Source organism: Cherax quadricarinatus, chromosome 47 (genome assembly GCF_038502225.1).
Source record: "Cherax quadricarinatus isolate ZL_2023a chromosome 47, ASM3850222v1, whole genome shotgun sequence".
NCBI classification, from domain to species: Eukaryota; Metazoa; Arthropoda; class Malacostraca; order Decapoda; family Parastacidae; genus Cherax; species Cherax quadricarinatus.
In genome coordinates this window covers 22,027,873-22,052,681 of record NC_091338.1, presented here as the reverse complement: position 1 = coordinate 22,052,681, position 24,809 = coordinate 22,027,873, and the positions used below count along the sequence as shown (strand labels likewise).

At 43.5% G+C, this 24,809-nt stretch overlaps 1 protein-coding gene across 1 annotated transcript in view; it reads right to left on the bottom strand.

Annotated features, from left to right (window-relative positions):
* Positions 1 to 24,809, bottom strand: part of LOC138854036 (irregular chiasm C-roughest protein-like) — a 95,723-nt gene that overhangs the window by 30,994 nt on the left and 39,920 nt on the right. The window contains exons 6-7 of the mRNA XM_070094638.1: positions 12,480 to 12,706; positions 11,366 to 11,553 (exon numbers count right to left, since the gene is read on the bottom strand). Of these exons, the coding sequence (XP_069950739.1) occupies positions 11,366 to 11,553; positions 12,480 to 12,706 (415 nt within the window). The remainder of the gene's footprint in view (positions 1 to 11,365; positions 11,554 to 12,479; positions 12,707 to 24,809) is intronic.

The window sequence follows — 24,809 nt, the reverse complement described above, 5'->3', positions numbered from 1 at the left end:
TTGTCTATGTTCCCCATCAGTAAAATGGGTACCTGGGTGTTAGTCGACTGGTGTGGGTCGCATCCTGGGACACTGACCTAAGGAGGCCTGGTCACAGACCGGGCCGCTGGGGCGTTGACCCCCGGAACTCTCTCCAGGTAAACTACCTCACTTGCTAGGCTATTCCACTTCCTGACTACTCTATGACTGAAAAAATACTTCATAACATCCCTTTGACTCATCTGGGTCTTCAACTTCCAATTGCGACCCCTTGTTTCTGTGTCCCCTCCCTCGAATATCCTGTCTCTGTCCACTTCGTCTCCACGCAGTATTTTGTATGTCGTTTTCATGTCTCCCCTAACCCTCCTGTCCTCCAGTGTCGTCAGGCCGATTTCCCTTAACCTTTCTTCATAGGACATTCCCCTTAGCTCTGGAACTAACCTTGTCGTAAATCTTTGCACTTTCTCTAATTTCTTGACGTGCTTGATCAAGTGTGGGTTCCAAACTGGTGCTGCATACTACAGTATGGGTCTGACGTACACGGTGTACAGTGTCTTGAACGATTCCTTACTAATGTATCGGAGCGCTGTTCTCAGGTTTGCCAGGCACCCATATGCTGCAGCAGTTATCTGGTTGATGTGTGCTTCACGAGACGTGCTCTGTGTTATACTCACCCCAAGATCTTTCTCCTTGAGCGAGGTTTGCAGTCTTTGGCCACCTAGCCTGTACTCCGTCTGCGGTCTTCTTTGCCCTTCCCCGACCTTCATGACTGCATTTGGCGGGGTTAAATTTGAGAAGCCAGTTGCTCGACCAGGTGTGTGTGTGTGTGTGTGTGTGTGTGTGTGTGTGTGTGTGTGTGTGTGTGTGTGTGTGTGTGTGTGTGTGTGTGGTGTGTGTGCGTGCGTGTGTGCGTGCGTGTGCTCACCTGTATATACTCACGTATTTGTGGTTCCAAAGGTCGAATCACAGCTTCTGTCTCCGTCTCTGCGCTACTTGATAAAAGGTTCATTCTCCCCCTGCTCTAAGAGCCTTATCGTATATTTTAAAACTATGTATGGATCCTTTCTCCCCTACTTCACACTCAAGATTGTTCCACTTTCTGACAACCCTTAAGCTGAAGTAGTACTTCCTAACATCCCTATGACTCGCCCGAGTCATAAGGTTGTTAAAATCCAGTTGTTCCCCCTTGTTTCTGTGTCCAGTCTCTGAAACATTCTGGCCGTGTCCACCTAGTTAGTTCGTCTCAATATTTTATACGTAATTATCATGTCCTCCCTATCTCTCCTGTCCTCCAGTATCGTCAGGGTGAGCTCCCTCAACCTCTCTTCGTGCTACATACCCCTTAGCTCAGGACCTAGTCTTGTGGCAAACCTTTGCACTTTCTCCAATTTCTTTACATGTTTGACAAGGTTTGGGCTCCGTATTGGTGCTGCATACTCCAATATGGGCCTTACGTACTCGGTGTACAGTGTCGAGAATAACTCCTCAGTTGTCGAAACGCCATTTTTAGGTTTGCCAGGCACCCATATGCTTCAACGGTTATTTGGTTGATGTGCGCCTTGAACCCCTAGACTCTACTGTCTGCGGTCTTATTTATCCTTTCCCCAAGCTTCATGACTGCATTAGGTGGGGTTTAAACTCTAGGAGCCATTTAGCGGAGCGGGTTTATAGTCTGTCCCGATTCCTTTGCAGTCCTACTTGAGACTCGTTCTCTTGAATTCTCTACATTAGCTTAACATCGTCTGCTAACAGGGGCATCTCTGAATCTATCCCTTGCTTCATGTCATTCACATACACAAATAACAGCACTGGCCCTAGGACTGACCCTTTGTGGAACCCCGATCGACACATGCGCCCACTCTGACACCTCGTCATGTACCATCACTCGTTTCCTTCCTGTCAGGTGTTTCCTGTTCCATTGCAGTGCTTTTCCTGCCTGCTCATCAAGCTTTTGTACCAATATCTTGTACGGTGATGTCGAAAGCCTTCTTACAGTCAAAGAAAATGCAGTCCACCCACAAGTCATACTTCTGTTACCTTGTAGTAGAACTCCAGTAGGTTTATGACACAGGATTTCCATCACTAAAACCGTGCTGGTTGTCATGTATGAGCCCATTCCTTTCTAGGCGCTTCACCACTCTTCTTGTGAAAATCTATATATTACATGCGATAATCATTAGAGACATTTGTCTGTAGTTTACAGTTGCTTGTATGTTTCCTTTCATAAAAAATTGGAATTACACATGCTGTATTTCACACCTCTGGTTGTTGCTGTTTCGATAGATTTGTTGAAGATTATTGATAGAGGCACGCGCAGTGCCTCTTTTTTTAATTCTCAGGACCCATGGAGAGATGTTGTCTGGGCCCACCGCCTTCAGGGCATCTAGTTCACATAGTTTCTTCACCTCCTCTTCGGTTTTGTGTAGTGTGTCCAGCATTTGTTGGTATGCCCTTCCACCTCGGATTGCTGGAAGCCTTTCTAACTCTGAGAATGCCTCCGTAAATCTCATGCTGAGCTCCTCACATACTTCTCGGTCATTTCTTATGAGGTACCCTCCTTCCTTCCTCTGTCAATTTTTTTTTCTCCTGATATGGATGTATGAGAACCTTGGGTTAGATTTGGCTTTTGATGCAATCCTATTCTCATATTGCTGCTGGGCCTACCTCTTAATTCGTGCATCTTCATTTATGGCAATTCGGCTCGTGGCCTCTCTGCACCTTCGGTGGAACCATGGGCTCACTCTGGTCTTTCCATTGTTTGTTACCCTTGGGTACCAACTTCTCTTCTGCCTTTCTGCACTTTGTGATCAAGTGTTTCATTATTTACTGCCATATTATTTAGCTCTCTTCTCCAGTCAACTATGTAGGAATTGCCTCATGCCTGTGTAGTCGTAGTCATCTCGCTTCAAGTTTGGCTTCTTCCCTTGTGCTGTTTCACTCTACACGGTTAACTCTACAATGTATTTGAAACTCAGGATTTCAGGATCACTAGTGTTGAAGGACCTTAAATATGTAATACCACAATATCGGAACTAACTACATTATATATTTATATATATATATATATATATATATATATATATATATATATATATATATATATATCTTTCTTTCAACACACCGGCCGTATCCAACCGAGGCGGGGTGGCCCAAAAGGAAAAACGAAAGTTTCTCCTTTTACATTTAGTAATATATACAGGAGAAGAGGTTACTAGCCCCTTGCTCCCGGCATTTTAGTCGCCTCTTACAACACGCATAACTTACGGAGGAAGAATTCTGTTCCACTTCCCCATGGAGATAAGAGGAAATAAACAAGAATAAGAACTAGAAAGAAAATAGAAGAAAACCCAGAGGGGTGTGTATATATGTGCTTGTACATGTATGTGTAGTGTGACCTAAGTGTAAGTAGAAGTAGCAAGACGTACCTGAAATCTTGCATGTTCATGAGACAGAAAAAAGGACACCAGCAATCCTACCATCATGTAAAACAATTACAGGCTTTCGTTTTACACTCACTTGGCAGGACGGTAGTACCTCCCTGGGCGGTTGCTGTCTACCAACCTACTACCTAGAATATATATATATATATATATATATATATGCCGAATAGGTAAAACTGGTCAATTAACAAGAACTCATTTAAAATTTACTTTCTAAATTTTCTCTTAAACGTTTAAAGATATATTTTTTTATTTAATATAAAAATTAATGATTTTGTACCAGAAGAACCTTAGGAAACTTACTTAACCTTATTGTAATAAGAGCAATTTAATTTAGCCTAACCCATTTAAATACATTTTATACAAGTTTACAGTAATTTAATAATAAACACAATGAAATATGTTTTTTCTCGTTAGATGCAGAAGTGCGTTGCTGTTTCAGGCAAAAATCACAAGTTTTACTTGTTAGGCACGACATCATTATATATATATATATATATATATATATATATATATATATATATATATATATATATATATATATATATATATATATAATTATAATATTTGTCGTGCGAATCTGGTCCTCGTTACCATACACAACTATTGAAAATTTAAAGCCTTTCTCGAGTTATGGGTATCCCATGGCTCTGCTGGCAACACACGCAGCTCACACAGTGAGTGCCCGTGGTTTGATCATCCTGTATGTTTCTTTGTGTATGTCATCCCGTGAACTTGTGGTAGAGATAGTCCTCGAATGTTTGTGAGGTGTTGGAACCCACGACTCGTGCATCAAAGCACCAGCACAGCGAGAGAACCTTGTAGACTCTTCAAGCAGACCATCTCCACCCAGAGATCATAGACCTATCGTACAGAAAATCGCCTAAACATTACTAGACACTTGATTTGTTTGCTATCGTGTTATTACGGTATCGCAATGCTTCAGGAGAGGTCAAAGTTCGCCTCCTAATGGAGAAGGCAACTGTTTCCGTAGATTTTTACTTTTGGTTGATTTCTCCTTGGGTACTCTCCTCGACCCTTCCAGCCACGTACATTGGTGTAACTCTCCTTGTAGGCTCCCTCATACTCTCCGAAAATAGGTGCATTTGCGGCAAGGCGTCAGCTGATCTATTTAGATTCCATGGTCTCCTCTGTTTTACATCAGATGGGAAGTGTGCCAGTCACTGACAACTGAAATCAGTCGGTTCAATATATTAAGATAATGTTTACAGATACTATTTTCCAATAAAAGTAGGCCTTAGACTGGTATGTGTTATTATCACCATGGTATCTGTAGATAAAGATGTAAAAGTGAATGCTTGGGTGTTGGGGGGGGAGAGAGAGAGAGAGAAAGAGAGAGAGAGAGAGAGAGAGAGAGAGAGAGAGAGAAAGGAGTAATATTAAAAGATAAAGAATCTAATACAAAGTGGGAATTGTCACAGTCGCTTTTAGCCGATACCACTGTTTTTGGGAGATTCTGAAGAGAATTTGCAAAGTTGGTAGACAAATTTGGGAGGGTAAGAGAAGGAAATTAAAATTGAATATAGGAAAGATGAAGCTGAAGACAGCAACAAAAACAAAAATCTCTAGGTAATGGAAAATTGTGTATCAGAAAATTGAAGGATATCCATAATCCTGTAGTATATATAGATACAAGCCTGGAGCTACAGGAGGAAGGTTCAGAAGTCCTCAGGGACTCCTGTCCAAAGATCAAGACTGCCCTCTTGGGCTGTGTTGTAAAGTCGCAGCTGAGATAATCCATCACGGGGAAGCACTTCATGAGCTCCTCAAATCATTAGATAACCTTCAAGCTATTGTAGAAGGTCAGTGCAAGCCTACATCAAGTGATATAAGCTGCTCAGCTGGTGGTGGCACTACTGACAAAGACTGGAAGTCCCACACTGAGCTTAACTCAGGGGTAAATAACTGGTGGAATTCTGTCATCGCTAAGGCCCCACAGATTGACAGTTCAAAACACTACCTTTGAGAATTCTAACACAATTCCTCTGACCACCACAGAGGGAACAAATCCTCTTCCCAGCAACGAAGGAAGCCTTGGATCTGTCAATTCTCCTACACCTGACATCTCTGCTTCAGCCACTGCCAGTCCACTAGACAGTGCACATACCATCTCTGATCCTACACCTGTCAGCACACCTGCCGACACTATTCCAGCATCTGGCAGCAGTGCTTCATCAGCAAGTTCTGAGTCAGGAGTTTCTTCACCAGAGATTGATGCAGTTAATCAGGGAACTATCACTGCACCTGATCACCTACTGCGCCAAAGTACGAACAGCAGGGACACATCTGTCAGAACTGGTAGTGCACGGGGTAGAGGACGTGGAGGGAGGAAGACATCTACAGCCGTCTCACCCTCCACTAACACAGTCCCAGCGGCACAACCTGAGGACAAATCAGCAAAACACAGGAGGTGCAACAAATCATAGTCCACATTTCCAGGCACCTAGGCTGTGCTCTCGCTGTCACCGGAAGGGGCACACCGCCAACAACTGCCTGCGAGATACCAGGTGCAATTACTGCTAAAAGAACGGACATCAAGAGGACCAGTGTCGGAAGAAAAAGGAACTTGACAGACAAGACCACCTGTTTAGAGACCTGTTCTCGGAACAAACCAGCAGGATCTCTGAATTGGTGAACACTCTCACACGTCACCCACTCAGCTACTCCTATCTCAGCCCAGCAGGTGGTACTGTGCCTTATACAAGACCACAGACCTACATCCCTGCAGCTGACTCAGTACCCTACCTCTCTCAAGGGCAGGCACCTTACATGCCTTACACACCCACCACTTCAAGCTGACCACATCATGAGGAGCCAGTCTATCAGCATCCTGTCGGCCAAGATTATTGGTTTCATTACTAACGTTGGAGAGCTCACACACAGTTTTGTGAACACTCGACGTCCCGACATGATAGCTGTTGTTGAAACATTTTTGGATGACAGGACTCCAGAAAATTTTGCAAGAATTGCTGGCTACACCTCATGGATGAGAAGAGACAGGCAAGGGCAAGGAGGAGGTGTTGCTGTGTGCTTCTCTAAAAGTGGTCATGCCCAGCACATTGATGTTGCCATCCCTACTATAACTCACTACAGTTGTGACCGGGTGTGGAAGTGTGAATTGCTCATTACTCTAAAATTTGTTCATGATTGCAGCCATGTATAAACGTAAGTAACCATTCTTACAGTATTCATTACCTTTGTAACTTGTGAGTTCATTACCTTTGTAACTTGTGAGTTCATTACCTTGTACCTAGTTCAGCCATCAAAACTTTGGAGCCCGGTCCCTGGACCCATTGTGTACCTCTGTAATCTGTAAATACCTTTGTAACTTGTCATGATTGTGACTAGACCTACCTGGAGTTCATTACCTTTGTAAATTGTGAGTTCATTACCTTTGTAAATTGTGAATTCATTACCTCTGTAACTTGCTCAGCTATCAAAACTTTGAGGCCCAGTCCCTGGACCCATTATGTACCTCTGTAATCTTTTGACTACCGCCCACAGGATGGGTATGGGGTGCATAATAAACATATTAAACTAACTAAACTAACATCCCTACTCATCTTGAAATGATGTTCTTCAAGCTCTGCATAAACACTAATACCTCTGTACTAGCATGTACAATGTACAGACCTCAGTGGCAACATGCAGACCCCATCAACTTCCTAATGGAAAATATGGACTTCCTTCTGCTATAACACAACTGTCAACATATAATTGTTGGTGACCTCAACCAACACCTTATACAGAGGGACTTTGATGACCTTCTTGCAGTATTTGACATGAGAAACTTTGTTGGTTTCCCTACTCACATCTCTGGCTCCTCCTTTGACCCAGTAGTGAGTGATCTGGCAGAAGGTATAGTCACTTGTCAACCCCTCAGCTACGTTGGATAGTCTGACCACAAGGCTGTTTTTACGGCACTTTAGATCCCAAGCGAACGAGGTGAGAAGTCCACACGCACAACCAGGCTATGGGAAAGAGGTAATTGGCCAGCCCTTTGCTATGAGCTCGCCACCACCAATTGGAATGCTCTTTTCCAAGGGGATGTTGACAACCAAGTGAAAGCCTTCACTGGACACATACTTAATCTACAACAAGAACACATTCCTCACCGGCAATATGTAACGAGGCCTACAGATAAGCCTTGGTTTGGCTTTCGTTGTAGAGAGGCTGCTACTCTTAAGTACAAAGCATGGCGAAGGTATAAGAGACATCCTACCACCTATTACAGGAACTTGCACAGGCAAGCCTGTAGGCATATGGGTGACGTTCAAAAGTGGGCCATTGCTAAATGTGAGGTGGACACTAAAAGAAAGCTAGCATCAGGTAGGGTAGGCTCCAAAACCTGGTGGTTCCTGGTCAAGGAAAGACAAGGTTATCTGCCTGATGAACTCATTCCACCTCTAAATCGACAGGATGGGACCACCTCTATTAGTAGTCAAGAGAAGGCGGACCTCTTTGCCGAACACTTTGCTACCAAAATGCAAGTTCCTGATCCAGCAAGGGACCCTCCTTGGCTAGCTGCAAGAACTGTGTCAAAACTCTCACTGGTGACAATAAGGCAGGAGGAGGTGCATTTCCTTCTTAAATCGCTTGACCAAGAAAAGGCTGTGGGCCCAGACAAGTTGAGCCCAAGATTGCTGAGATGATGTGCAGACCAGCTAGCAGTACCTCTAAATCGCATCTTTCAGCACTGCCTAGTACAGTGTAAATGGCCCTCTCTGTGGAAAGAGGCAAATGTAGTCCCTGTTCACAAAAAGAAGAGCAGAGCAGAAATCAGCAACTACAGACCAGTGTCACTCCTGTCAATCACTGGTAAGATCCTTGAGACAATAATCTCAAGACAAATGACAGTTTTTTCACTACCACTCACTACTTTTTGATCGTCAATATGGCTTCAAGAAAGGTTACTCTGCTGCTGATCTGTTGTTAAACCTCTCCACTAAGTGACACCAGTCACTGGATGAATCCAAAGTCAGCTGTGTGGTAGCACTGGACATTGCTGGTGCTTTCAACCGGGTGTGGCACCAGGGCCTCTTAGCAAAACTTCAAGCACTGGGAATTGCAGGCTCTACGCTATGTCTCAGTGATTACGTTCATGGTAAATCTCTAAGTGTAGTTCTCAATGGAACGGAATCAGCAAGACATCCTATTGGGGCAAGTGTTCCACAAGGAAGCGTGCTGGGACCATTGTTATGGGATGTCTACTTCAACGACCTTCTTCATCTCATCCCAGAATCCCATGCATATGCAGACGACTGTACACTGACATTCACTTATCCAAGAGAAGAAATTCCAGCTGCTCTAAGCTACATCAATCACCAGCTAAGAGCTATATCAGCTTGGGGAAATAGATGGCAAGTAACATTTGCACCTGAGAAAACGCAAATGATGATGGTCTCTAGGCACCATGATGATAATGCTGGAGCAGTAGTAAGGATGAATGGGAGGGTGTTGGCACCTGGAGAAGAAGTTGATATTCTTGGGGTGAAATTTGACTCCAAACTAACCATGAAGAACTATGTTGTAAATCTTGCAAACAAGGCAGCGAGGAAGCTTACAGCACTTCGCTGTATCTCGCATCTGCTTGACAGTAGGGGTTGTAAGATTCTGTAAGAGGCACAAGTACGCTCACACCTTGAGTATGCTCCACTTTCTTGGTTTGCCTGCTTCCCCTCTCATCTGCGACTGCTTGACAGAGTAGAAAACAGAGCAAAACGTCTCATCTCTCGCCTGGACCCATCCTGGATAGACCTGTCATTTCAGCAGAGCCTTCAACACAGGAAGGATGTGGGTGGCTTCACGGTTATGTACAAGGCCAGTATTGTCAAAGTACCACACTTGGATCCACTTCGAGGACAGCGAGAAACAAGCTTTTATGCCACAAGACGGGCAGAAAGCAGCAACTTCACTCTGGCTGTACCCTTCTCCAGAACATCACTCCATCTGAGATTATATATACCCAGGATGACTCGAGTATGGAACACATTGGTACAGCATAATGATGTCAACGAGATAAAGTCAGTTGATCAAATGAAAATGCTGGCTCACAGATGGCTCCAACTTCATCCTGTTCCCTACTTGCATGTCTCATAACAATAAAAATACTTCCAAATGAGCTGGTGTAGGTAACAGCTCTTAGCTTGCCAATAAAGTTAGGAATCCTTAACCTATAAATAGCTTGTCAATAAAGCTAGGGATTCTTAACCTAACCTTGTCGAACCCTGTGTAAAAAAAGAAAGGAGGGGGGGGGGGAGTATGGAGGAAATGAATATGTTCAGATATTTGTGATAGGACGTTTCATTTGACGGGTTACTGAAAGCTGGGCTAAATCATAGAAGTGACGTGGGATTAAAAAGTAGGTGGTGCAATGAGTCATCTGCGAAGACAATAAGCATTATTCATAGAGGCAAAGAGAAAATATTACCAGTGTAGTGGTACAAATTCATATATGGGTGTTAAACACGGGTTTTAAACTTTGTAGCGAGGAGGAGGTAGGAGGCAGTAGAAATGTCGCGTCTGAGGGCAATGTGTGGTGTAAATATGCAGAGAATTCTTTGTTTGGAGATTAAAAGGTGCCTGTTAACAAAAAGTACTGTCTAGAGACCTTAGGAGAGGTAAGTCAGGTGGTTTGGATATTTAAAGAGGATGGAAAAAAATAGGGTGACATATATTTTAAAAGAGGGCTCACATGGGACACATGAAGCAAAGGACCACGTATACACATCCAGTCACGTTGGTTGCTGCTTTCATAAATAGCCTGTTTGATTGTCCTAGTATTCTTAAAGGCAACTGTATCATTGTAGGGTAGAACTAGTACATCTCTGCGAGGTACGTCCCCAATTTTAATCCCCAGGGATGTCTTCTTGACTGCTGGGAATCCTTTCTAAATTTGGAGACAATTTCAGATATCTTTCAGAAATTTCAGGCCTGAAATATATAAATCCCTCAAAGCATTTTGAGGAAGACAGTCTTTTTAACCATTTTTCATGACTGGAATAAAAGTGATTGCACAACAACACATTAGTTGACTTCGTATATACTGTAAACTTAAGTATCCTGTCGACACCCTGAACCAAAATATCTAATAATGTTAGGTTATCCCTTTCTATCTCGACTGGGAACTAATGTATGGAGCTAAACTGCTGTGTATAGGTAAGATCGCATCAAGATTTTAATCTATCGGCTTCGTACAAACAACATCATTTACAAGTCTAAACATTGCATAGCTCCTTATGAAGGATTGATAACTGCGAAAGACCTAGATCTAGTAATTAACATAATGTTTGTGTGGCGCCTTTTTGCATACGGTGATTTATGCCTGTGGCCTTCACATTACTGGGTATTTTTGTAAAATCAGGTTTGTACCTCAGTTTTACCTGTCATAATCTTGGGTCGAGGAAAAAGTGCAGGTTTGTGGTACATTTTTAGTTTTTAAAAGTCCGGGTGAAGATGCAGGACTTTCTTGAGAAAATTTTCTTTAATGGCTCGATGGGTAATGTGGTTGTCTTGAACCAGTGAGGTCATCGATTCCTTGGACGATTCATCTAGTAAGCTGAAGAATTAAAATCAAAGCCTTAGGAAGAATAATTTATAACTAGCTCCAAAACTAAAGATAAAAGTAAACGTTTCTATGTATCGGAGACAAATATCACATCATGACTTGGAAATGATTAAGGACGGAAGATTTCCGGTATGTGGTTAAATATGAATAGTTTACTTACCTTTACTTAGTGTAACAGTCAAGCTCTGTTAGTGGAGAAGTGACCCATCTAGTTTAACACCGCTATACAATAGTCAGTGGGTATTTCAGCAGTGTCCTGCTTCACTACTCCAAATGAATGTTTATTGAGGGTGGGGGTGTCACCCACCGGGTCTTAAAGGGTAGATGACCTATCTGGTGAGAAAGGGAAGGGACCCACCTGATGAGTGGTGAAGTGAGAGCCTGGTGGGAAGTCAGACAGGTGAGCGAAGAATTGTGGTGAGAACGTCGAGGCGTGAAGGAGAGACGGGAGCGAACTGTGACTCTCTTCCCGTCCGTCATGGTCTCTGTCGCCAGCACGGATCCCGTCCTGATGGTTTCACGCCGACTGTCATCCACCCACTGTATCTGTAGTGGGGAGACAGGTGGTGGTTAATATGGCTGTCGTCCACCCACTGTATCTGTGATAGGAAGACGAAAGGTAGTTACTGGTGCATTTGGGCAGCAATAAGCAGGTTCTTTACACGAGGAATCAATGTGGACAAGGCTGGAGTATTCAAGACATGGGGCACGAGACTGGAAGAAGTATGCAGGGTGGCAAAAAGAAAACGAAAGAGGAAGAGGAGGAGGGAGCGTGCCTGTACTAACCTAATTGTAATTGTAAGGGTTGAGACTTGGCTCCTGTCCAGCGCGCGCGCGCGTGCGCGTGTATGTGTATGTGTATGTGTATGTGTGTGTGTGTGTGTGTGTGTGTGTGTGTGTGTGTGTGTGTGTGTGTGTGTGTGTGTGTGTGCGTGCGTGTGTGTGCGAGAGAGAGAGAGAGTATGTGTGAGTGCGTGTGTGTGTCCTAATAAAGACCCCTCTTAGGGTGACATTAAACTAATTAGAATAATGCCTTTATATATTTGCGAAACAGTCAGGCGCACAAGAAAAATGAGGACTAATTGCAATTGAACATAACTGTAGCGACCTGAATTCGGCATCCAGACTTTAACTGCTCACTCATCCTCACCTCTCTTGTCAAAACGAGTGATTCCTTAGAATACTTTAAACCCGAGTTGATATAGCATATATTCATATGTACATGGCGGTTTAACGTAGCATATACGGCAACTGTGACTTACGTTTTTCTAGTCAATCTCCCTCAAAGGTTTGTCAGATAGAAACGCCTTAAGTAGAGGCTTGACGTTCCCACTGAGAGTGATGAGGTTGGAACCATTACTAATGAAATTAGATTCCCTTATCTTTCTCTGCTGCATGTTGCACTTCGTCAATACTTGGTCTCATACTGGTGGTTGATCTTGGTCTGTTAATAATACATCTGGGTCTCTTACCTCTGGCGGGGGTCTTCCTCCCTGACTTTCACATTCGAGGGTGACAGTCATCCCAGCCGTTGTGTGTAAGACGGGAGGCGTGACCCTGGGTGGCTCTGGGGGAACATAAACAGTGAGGCGCACTGGGCGGGACCTGATGCCAGGTACTCCGTCGCTGGCACTCACTTGGCACTGGTACACTGAGTCATCCTCCAGCAGGACCGGCTGGATCTTCAGGCTGAAGTCTCCTGAAGGAGGAACCAAGTCAAAAAATGGTCTGTAGGTATCATCACTAGCAATAGTTTCAGAGATTATCACCCCTGTGGCTAGGTCTCAGACCTTGCCTCACAAATGAAAAAAAAAATTATTGGATAAAGGAGATAATGAAAGCACTCATATGTATACAACGAATATGACCAGATGTTTATAATTTTTTTCTACTATTTTGCATATTCATAAGACTGAGAAAAAAAAGAGGAATGCTGTCAGTCTCACTTTACACTAACAGGATGATTAACCCTATCTAGTCAATTATTGAAGTGTCTGTCTCACGAGATGAGGACAGAGGTTCGAGCCTCAGAATTATGACGTTAAGAACAAAGTTAATTACAATTTTTGGGTTATTGGAAAATTCCACCCCCCCCCCTTCCTCCTCCCTCAACACTATTGAGAAAAACAATTATTTAAGATGCAGATTATTAAATATGTCAAGTAAAAATTTTTAGGGTTTATTAAGTAAATTTTTAGCAAGACTGAGTGATGTTTCTTTTGATGCAAAATTGTAAATTAGCATAAAAAGAACTTAATGTAACTTTTATTTGCAAATTAGCATAAAAAAATAGTATAACTTCTATTAACTGTTTTCCTGGAAGAGGGAGGTAATCGTGAGGTAGATAAAATGATTATTGTAACTCCGTTGATTCTAAAAGTTAAAAGTTTGTATTCTATTAGAGAATAATTAAGAGTCTGGATCACATCCTTTTCCAGGATGTGATCCACAACAGTCGGGTTACACTAAGGTAACTAATTTATTTTAATAATTCATGCTAAGCTCTAAACTCATGAGGGTCATTCAGTGTAAGGCGTTTGGGTTGACACTGGTAATAGGTGTAAAGAAATATGCCCAACACCTTAACCCACACAGAGAAGCATCTCGGCATACATATCATACACACTGGAGGGAAGCATCTCATAATACATAACATACACACTGGAGGGAAGCATCTCGGCATACATAACATACACACTGGAGGGAAGCATCTCGGCATACATAACATACACACTGGAGGGAAGCATCTCGGCATACATAACATACACACTGGAGGGAAACATCTCGGCATACATAACATACACACTGGAGGGAAGCATCTCAGCATAACATACACACTGGAGGGAAGCAACTCAGCATACATAACATACACACTGGAGGGAAGCATCTCAGCATAACATACACACTGGAGGGAAGCAACTCAGCATACATAACATACACACTGGAGGGAAGCAACTCAGCATACATAACATACACACTGGAGGGAAGCATCTCAGCATAACATACACACTGGAGGGAAGCAACTCAGCATACATAACATACACACTGGAGGGAAGCATCTCAGCATACATAACATACACACTGGAGGGAAGCATCTCAGCATACATAACATACACACTGGAGGGAAGCATCTCAGCATAACATACACACTGGAGGGAAGCAACTCAGCATACATAACATACACACTGGAGGGAAGCATCTCAGCATACATAACATACACACTGGAGGGAAGCAACTCAGCATACATAACATACACACTGGAGGGAAGCAACTCAGCATACATAACATACACACTGGAGGGAAGCAACTCAGCATACATAACATACACACTGGAGGGAAGCAACTCAGCATACATAACATACACACTGGAGGGAAGCAACTCAGCATACATAACATACACACTGGAGGGAAGCATCTCAGCATACATAACATACACACTGGAGGGAAGCAACTCAGCATACATAACATACACACTGGAGGGAAGCAACTCAGCATACATAACATACACACTGGAGGGAAGCAACTCAGCATACATAACATACACACTGGAGAGAAGCATCTCAGCATACATAACATACACACTGGAGGGAAGCAACTCAGCATACATAACATACACACTGGAGGGAAGCATCTCAGCATACATAACATACACACTGGAGGGAAGCAACTCAGCATACATAACATACACACTGGAGGGAAGCATCTCAGCATACATAACATACACACTGGAGGGAAGCAACTCAGCATACATAACATACACACTGGAGGGAAGCAACTCAGCATACATAACATACACACTGGAGGGAAGCAACTCAGCATACATAACATACACACTGGAGAGAAGCATCTCAGCATACATAACATACACACTGAAGGGAAGCATCTCAGCATAACATACACACTGGAGGGAAACATCTCAGCATACATAACATACACACTGGAGGGAAACATCTCAGCATACATAACATACACACTGAAGGGAAGCATCTCAGCATAACATACACACTGGAGGGAAACATCTCAGCATAACATACACACTGGAGGGAAGCATCTCAGCATAACATACACACTGGAGGGAAGCATCTCAGCATAACATACACACTGAAGGGAAGCATCTCAGCATAACATACACACTGGAGGGAAGCATCTCAGCATACATAACATACACACTGGAGGGAAGCATCTCAGCATACATAACATACACACTGGAGGGAAACATCTCGGCATACATAACATACACACTGGAGGGAAGCATCTCAGCATAACATACACACTGAAGGGAAGCATCTCAGCATAACATACACACTGAAGGGAAGCATCTCAGCATAACATACACACTGGAGGGAAGCATCTCAGCATACATAACATACACACTGGAGGGAAGCATCTCACCATACATAACATACACACTGGAGGGAAGCATCTCAGCATACATAACATACACACTGGAGGGAAGCATCTCAGCATACATAACATACACACTGGAGTGAAGCATCTCAGCATACATATCATACACACTGGAGGGAAACATCTCGGCATACATAACATACACACTGGAGGGAAGCATCTCAGCATAACATACACACTGGAAGGAAGCATCTCAGCATACATAACATACACACTGGAGGGAAGCATCTCAGCATAACATACACACTGGAGGGAAGCATCTCAGCATAACATACACACGGGAGGGAAGCATCTCAGCATACATAACATACACACTGGAGGGAAGCATCTCAGCATACATAACATACACACTGAAGGGAAGCATCTCAGCATACATAACATACACACTGGAGGGAAGCATCTCAGCATACATAACATACACACTGGAGGGAAGCATCTCAGCATAACATACACACTGGAGGGAAGCATCTCAGCATACATAACATACACACTGAAGGGAAGCATCTCAGCATAACATACACACTGGAGGGAAGCATCTCAGCATACATAACATACACACTGGAGGGAAGCATCTCACCATACATAACATACACACTGGAGGGAAGCATCTCAGCATACATAACATACACACTGGAGGGAAGCATCTCAGCATACATAACATACACACTGAAGGGAAGCATCTCAGCATACATAACATACACACTGGAGGGAAGCATCTCAGCATACATAACATACACACTGGAGGGAAGCATCTCAGCATAACATACACACTGGAGGGAAGCATCTCAGCATAACATACACACTGGAGGGAAGCATCTCAGCATACATAACATACACACTGGAGGGAAGCATCTCACCATACATAACATACACACTGGAGGGAAGCATCTCAGCATACATAACATACACACTGGAGGGAAGCATCTCAGCATACATAACATACACACTGGAGGGAAGCATCTCAGCATAACATACACACTGGAGGGAAGCATCTCAGCATAACATACACACTGGAGGGAAGCATCTCAGCATACATAACATACACACTGGAGGGAAGCATCTCACCATACATAACATACACACTGGAGGGAAGCATCTCAGCATACATAACATACACACTGGAGGGAAGCATCTCAGCATACATAACATACACACTGAAGGGAAGCATCTCAGCATACATAACATACACACTGGAGGGAAGCATCTCAGCATACATAACATACACACTGGAGGGAAGCATCTCAGCATACATATCATACACACTGGAGGGAAACATCTTGGCATACATAACATACACACTGGAGGGAAGCATCTCAGCATACATAACATACACACTGGAGGGAAGCATCTCAGCATAACATACACACTGGAGGGAAGCAACTCAGCATACATAACATACACACTGGAGGGAAGCATCTCAGCATACATAACATACACACTGAAGAGAAGCATCTCAGCATACATAACATACACACTGGAGGGAAGCATCTCAGCATACATAACATACACACTGGAGGGAAGCATCTCAGCATAACATACACACTGGAGGGAATCAACTCAGCATACATAACATACACACTGGAGGGAAGCATCTCAGCATAACATACACACTGGAGGGAAGCAACTCAGCATACATAACATACACACTGGAGGGAAGCATCTCAGCATACATAACATACACACTGGAGGGAAGCATCTCAGCATACATAACATACACACTGAAGGGAAGCATCTCAGCATACATAACATACACACTGGAGGGAAGCATCTCAGCATACATAACATACACACTGAAGAGAAGCATCTCAGCATACATAACATACACACTGGAGGGAAGCATCTCAGCATACATAACATACACACTGAAGGGAAGCATCTCAGCATACATAACATACACACTGGAGGGAAGCATCTCAGCATACATAACATACACACTGAAGAGAAGCATCTCAGCATACATAACATACACACTGGAGGGAAGCATCTCAGCATACATAACATACACACTGGAGGGAAGCATCTCAGCATACATAACATACACACTGGAGGGAAGCATCTCAGCATACATAACATACACACTGGAGGGAAGCATCTCAGCATACATAACATACACACTGGAGGGAAGCATCTCAGCATACATAACATACACACTGGAGGGAAGCATCTCAGCATACATAACATACACACTGGAGGGAAGCATCTCAGCATACATAACATACACACTGAAGGGAAGCATCTCAGCATACATAACATACACACTGGAGGGAAGCATCTCAGCATAACATACACACTGGAGGGAAGCATCTCAGCATAACATACACACTGAAGGGAAGCATCTCAGCATACATAACATACACACTGGAGGGAAGCATCTCAGCATACATAACATACACACTGGAGGGAAGCATCTCAGCATACATAACATACACACTGGAGGGAAACATCTCAGCATACATAACATACACACTGAAGGGAAGCATCTCAGCATAACATACACACTGGAGGGAAGCATCTCAGCATACATAACATACACACTGGAGGGAAGCATCTCAGCATACATAACATACACACTGGAGGGAAGCATCTCAGCATACATAACATACACACTGGAGGGAAACATCTCAGCATACACAACATACACACTGGAGGGAAGCATCTCAGCATACATAACATACACACTGGAGGGAAGCATCTCAGCATACATAACATACACACTGGAGGGAAGCATCTCAGCATACATAACATACACACTGGAGGGAAGCATCTCAGCATAACATACACACTGGAGGGAAGCATCTCAGCATAACATACACACTGGAGGGAAACATCTCAGCATACATAACATACACACTGAAGGGAAGCATCTCAGCATACATAACATACACACTGGAGGGAAGCATCTCAGCATAACATACACACTGGAGGGAAACATGTCGGCATACATAACATACACACTGGAGGGAAGCATCTCAGCATAACATATACACTGGAGGGAAACATGTCGGCATACATAACATACACACTGGAGGGAAGCATCTCAGCATACATAACATACACACTGGAGGGAAGCATCTCAGCATACATAACATACACACTGGAGGGAAGCATCTCAGCATACATAACATACACACTGGAGGGAAGCATCTCAGCATACATAACATACACACTGAAGAGAAGCATCTCAGCATACATAACATACACACTGGAGGGAAGCATCTCAGCATACATAACATACACACTGAAGAGAAGCATCTCAGCATACATAACATACACACTGAAGAGAAGCATCTCAGCATACATAACATACACACTGGAGGGAAGCATCTCAGCATACATAACATACACACTGAAGGGAAGCATCTCAGCATACATAACATACACACTGGAGGGAAGCATCTCAGCATACATAACATACACACTGGAGGGAAGCATCTCAGCATACATAACATACACACTGAAGAGAAGCATCTCAGCATACATAACATACACACTGGAGGGAAGCATCTCAGCATACATAACATACACACTGGAGGGAAGCAACTCAGCATACATAACATACACACTGGAGGGAAGCATCTCAGCATAACATACACACTGGAGGGAAGCATCTCAGCATACATAACATACACACTGAAGGGAAGCATCTCAGCATACATAACATACACACTGGAGGGAAGCATCTCAGCATACATAACATACACACTGGAGGGAAGCATCTCAGCATACATAACATACACACTGGAGGGAAGCATCTCAGCATACATAACATACACACTGAAGGGAAGCATCTCAGCATACATAACATACACACTGGAGGGAAGCATCTCAGCATAACATACACACTGGAGGGAAGCATCTCAGCATACATAACATACACACTGGAGGGAAGCATCTCAGCATACATAACATACACACTGGAGGGAAGCATCTCAGCATACATAACATACACACTGGAGGGAAGCATCTCAGCATACATAACATACACACTGGAGGGAAGCATCTCAGCATACATAACATACACACTGAAGGGAAGCATCTCAGCATAACATACACACTGGAGGGAAGCATCTCAGCATACATAACATACACACTGAAGGGAAGCATCTCAGCATAACATACACATTGGAGGGAAGCATCTCAGCATACATAACATACACACTGGAGGGAAGCATCTCAGCATAACATACACACTGGAGGGAAGCATCTCAGCATACATAACATACACACTGGAGGGAAGCATCTCAGCATAACATACACACTGGAGGGAAGCATCTCAGCATACATAACATACACACTGGAGGGAAGCATCTCAGCATAACATACACACTGGAGGGAAGCATCTCAGCATAACATACACACTGAAGGGAAGCATCTCAGCATAACATACACACTGGAGGGAAGCATCTCAGCATACATAACATACACACTGAAGGGAAGCATCTCAGCATAACATACACACTGGAGGGAAGCATCTCAGCATACATAACATACACACTGGAGGGAAGCATCTCAGCATACATAACATACACACTGAAGGGAAGCATCTCAGCATACATAACATACACACTGGAGGGAAGCATCTCAGCATACATAACATACACACTGGAGGGAAGCATCTCAGCATACATAACATACACACTGGAGGGAAGCATCTCAGCATACATAACATACACACTGGAGGGAAGCAACTCAGCATACATAACATACACACTGGAGGGAAGCATCTCAGCATACATAACATACACACTGGAGGGAAGCAACTCAGCATACATAACATACACACTGGAGGGAAGCAACTCAGCATACATAACATACACACTGGAGGGAAGCATCTCAGCATACATAACATACACACTGGAGGGAAGCATCTCAGCATAACATACACACTGGAGGGAAGCAACTCAGCATACATAACATACACACTGGAGGGAAGCATCTCAGCATACATAACATACACACTGGAGGGAAGCAACTCAGCATACATAACATACACACTGGAGGGAAGCATCTCAGCATACATAACATACACACTGAAGAGAAGCATCTCAGCATACATAACATACACACTGGAGGGAAGCATCTCAGCATACATAACATACACACTGGAGGGAAGCATCTCAGCATACATAACATACACACTGGAGGGAAGCATCTCAGCATACATAACATACACACTGGAGGGAAGCATCTCAGCATACATAACATACACACTGGAGGGAAGCATCTCAGCATACATAACATACACACTGAAGGGAAGCATCTCAGCATAACATACACACTGGAGGGAAGCATCTCAGCATAACATACACACTGGAGGGAAGCATCTCAGCATACATAACATACACACTGGAGGGAAGCATCTCAGCATACATAACATACACACTGGAGGGAAGCATCTCAGCATACATAACATACACACTGGAGGGAAGCATCTCAGCATAACATACACACTGGAGGGAAGCATCTCAGCATACATAACATACACACTGGAGGGAAGCATCTCAGCATACATAACATACACACTGGAGGGAAGCATCTCAGCATACATAACATACACACTGGAGGGAAGCATCTCAGCATACATAACATACACACTGGAGGGAAGCATCTCAGCATAACATACACACTGGAGGGAAGCATCTCAGCATACATAACATACACACTGGAGGGAAGCATCTCAGCATACATAACATACACACTGAAGAGAAGCATCTCAGCATACATAACATACACACTGGAGGGAAGCATCTCAGCATACATAACATACACACTGGAGGGAAGCATCTCAGCATACATAACATACACACTGGAGGGAAGCATCTCAGCATACATAACATACACACTGGAGGGAAGCATCTCAGCATAACATACACACTGGAGGGAAGCATCTCAGCATACATAACATACACACTGGAGGGAAACATCTCAGCATACACAACATACACACTGGAGGGAAGCATCTCAGCATACATAACATACACACTGGAGGGAAGCATCTCAGCATACATAACATACACACTGGAGGGAAGCATCTCAGCATACATAACATACACACTGGAGGGAAGCATCTCAGCATACATAACATACACACTGGAGGGAAGCAACTCAGCATACATAACATACACACTGGAGGGAAACATCTCAGCATACATAACATACACACTGGAGGGAAACATCTCAGCATACATAACATACACACTGGAGGGAAGCATCTCAGCATACATAACATACACACTGGAGGGAAACATCTCAGCATACATAACATACACACTGGAGGGAAGCATCTCAGCATACATAACATACACACTGGAGGGAAACATCTCAGCATACACAACATACACACTGGAGGGAAGCATCTCAGCATACATAACATACACACTGGAGGGAAGCATCTCAGCATACATAACATACACACTGGAGGGAAACATCTCAGCATACATAACATACACACTGGAGGGGAGCATCTCAGCATACATAACATACACACTGGAGGGAAGCAACTCAGCATACATAACATACACACTGGAGGGAAGCATCTCAGCATACATAACATACACACTGGAGGGAAGCAACTCAGCATACATAACATACACACTGGAGGGAAGCATCTCAGCATACATAACATACACACTGGAGGGAAACATCTCAGCATACATATCATACACACTGGAGGGAAACATCTCAGCATACATAACATACACACTGGAGGGAAGCATCTCAGCATACATAACATACACACTGGAGGGAAGCATCTCAGCATAACATACACACTGGAGGGAAGCATCTCAGCATACATAACATACACACTGGAGGGAAACATCTCAGCATAACATACACACTGGAGGGAAGCAACTCAGCATACATAACATACACACTGGAGGGAAACATCTCAGCATAACATACACACTGGAGGGAAGCATCTCAGCATACATAACATACACACTGGAGGGAAGCAACTCAGCATACATAACATACACACTGGAGGGAAGCAACTCAGCATACATAACATACACACTGGAGGGAAGCATCTCAGCATACATAACATACACACTGAAGAGAAGCATCTCAGCATACATAACATACACACTGAAGAGAAGCATCTCAGCATAACATACACACTGAAGAGAAGCATCTCAGCATACATAACATACTCACTGGAGGGAAGCATCTCAGCATAACATACACACTGAAGGGAAACATCTCAGCATACATAACATACACACTGGAGGGAAACATCTCACCATACATAACATACACACTGGAGGGAAGCATCTCAGCATAACATACACACTGAAGGGAAACATCTCAGCATACATAACATACACACTGAAGAGAAGCATCTCAGCATACATAACATACACACTGGAGGGGAGCATCTCAGCATAACATACACACTGAAGAGAAGCATCTCAGCATACATAACATACACACTGAAGAGAAGCATCTCAGCATAACATACACACTGAAGAGAAGCATCTCAGCATACATAACATACACACTGGAGGGAAGCATCTCAGCATAACATACACACTGGAGGGAAGCATCTCAGCATACATAACATACACACTGAAGAGAAGCATCTCAGCATACATAACATACACACTGGAGGGAAGCATCTCAGCATAACATACACACTGGAGGGAAGCATCTCAGCATAACATACACACTGGAGGGAAGCATCTCAGCATAACATACACACTGGAGGGAAGCATCTCAGCATACATAACATACACACTGAAGAGAAGCATCTCAGCATACATAACATACACACTGGAGGGAAGCATCTCAGCATAACATACACACTGGAGGGAAGCATCTCAGCATACATAACATACACACTGGAGGGAAGCATCTCAGCATAACATACACACTGGAGGGAAGCATCTCAGCATACATAACATACACACTGAAGAGAAGCATCTCAGCATACATAACATACACACTGGAGGGAAGCATCTCAGCATAACATACACACTGGAGGGAAGCATCTCAGCATACATAACATACACACTGGAGGGAAGCAACTCAGCATACATAACATACACACTGAAGGGAAGCATCTCAGCATACATAACATACACACTGGAGGGAAGCATCTCAGCATACATAACATACACACTGGAGGGAAACATCTCAGCATACATAACATACACACTGAAGGGAAGCATCTCAGCATACATAACATACACACTGGAGGGAAGCATCTCAGCATACATAACATACACACTGAAGGGAAGCATCTCAGCATACATAACATACACACTGGAGGGAAGCATCTCAGCATACATAACATACACACTGGAGGGGAGCATCTCAGCATACATAACATACACACTGGAGGGAAACATCTCAGCATACATAACATACACACTGGAGGGAAACATCTCAGCATAACATACACACTGGAGGGAAGCATCTCAGCATACATAACATACACACTGGAGGGAAACATCTCAGCATAACATACACACTGGAGGGAAGCATCTCAGCATACATAACATACACACTGGAGGGAAACATCTCAGCATACATAACATACACACTGAAGGGAAGCATCTCAGCATACATAACATACACACTGGAGGGAAGCATCTCAGCATACATAACATACACACTGGAGGGAAGCATCTCAGCATAACATACACACTGGAGGGAAGCATCTCAGCATACATAACATACACACTGGAGGGAAGCATCTCAGCATACATAACATACACACTGAAGAGAAGCATCTCAGCATAACATACACACTGGAGGGAAGCATCTCAGCATAACATACACACTGGAGGGAAGCATCTCAGCATACATAACATACACACTGAAGGGAAGCATCTCAGCATAACATACACACTGGAGGGAAACATCTCAGCATACATAACATACACACTGGAGGGAAGCATCTCAGCATAACATACACACTGGAGGGAAGCATCTCAGCATACATAACATACACACTGGAAGGAAGCATCTCAGCATAACATACACACTGGAGGGAAACATCTCAGCATACATAACATACACACTGAAGGGAAGCATCTCAGCATACATAACATACACACTGGAGGGAAACATCTCAGCATACATAACATACACACTGAAGGGAAGCATCTCAGCATACATAACATACACACTGGAGGGAAGCATCTCAGCATACATAACATACACACTGAAGGGAAGCATCTCAGCATACATAACATACACACTGGAGGGAAGCATCTCAGCATACATAACATACACACTGAAGGGAAGCATCTCAGCATACATAACATACACACTGGAGGGAAGCATCTCAGCATAACATACACACTGGAGGGAAGCATCTCAGCATAACATACACACTGGAGGGAAGCATCTCAGCATACATAACATACACACTGGAGAGAAGCATCTCAGCA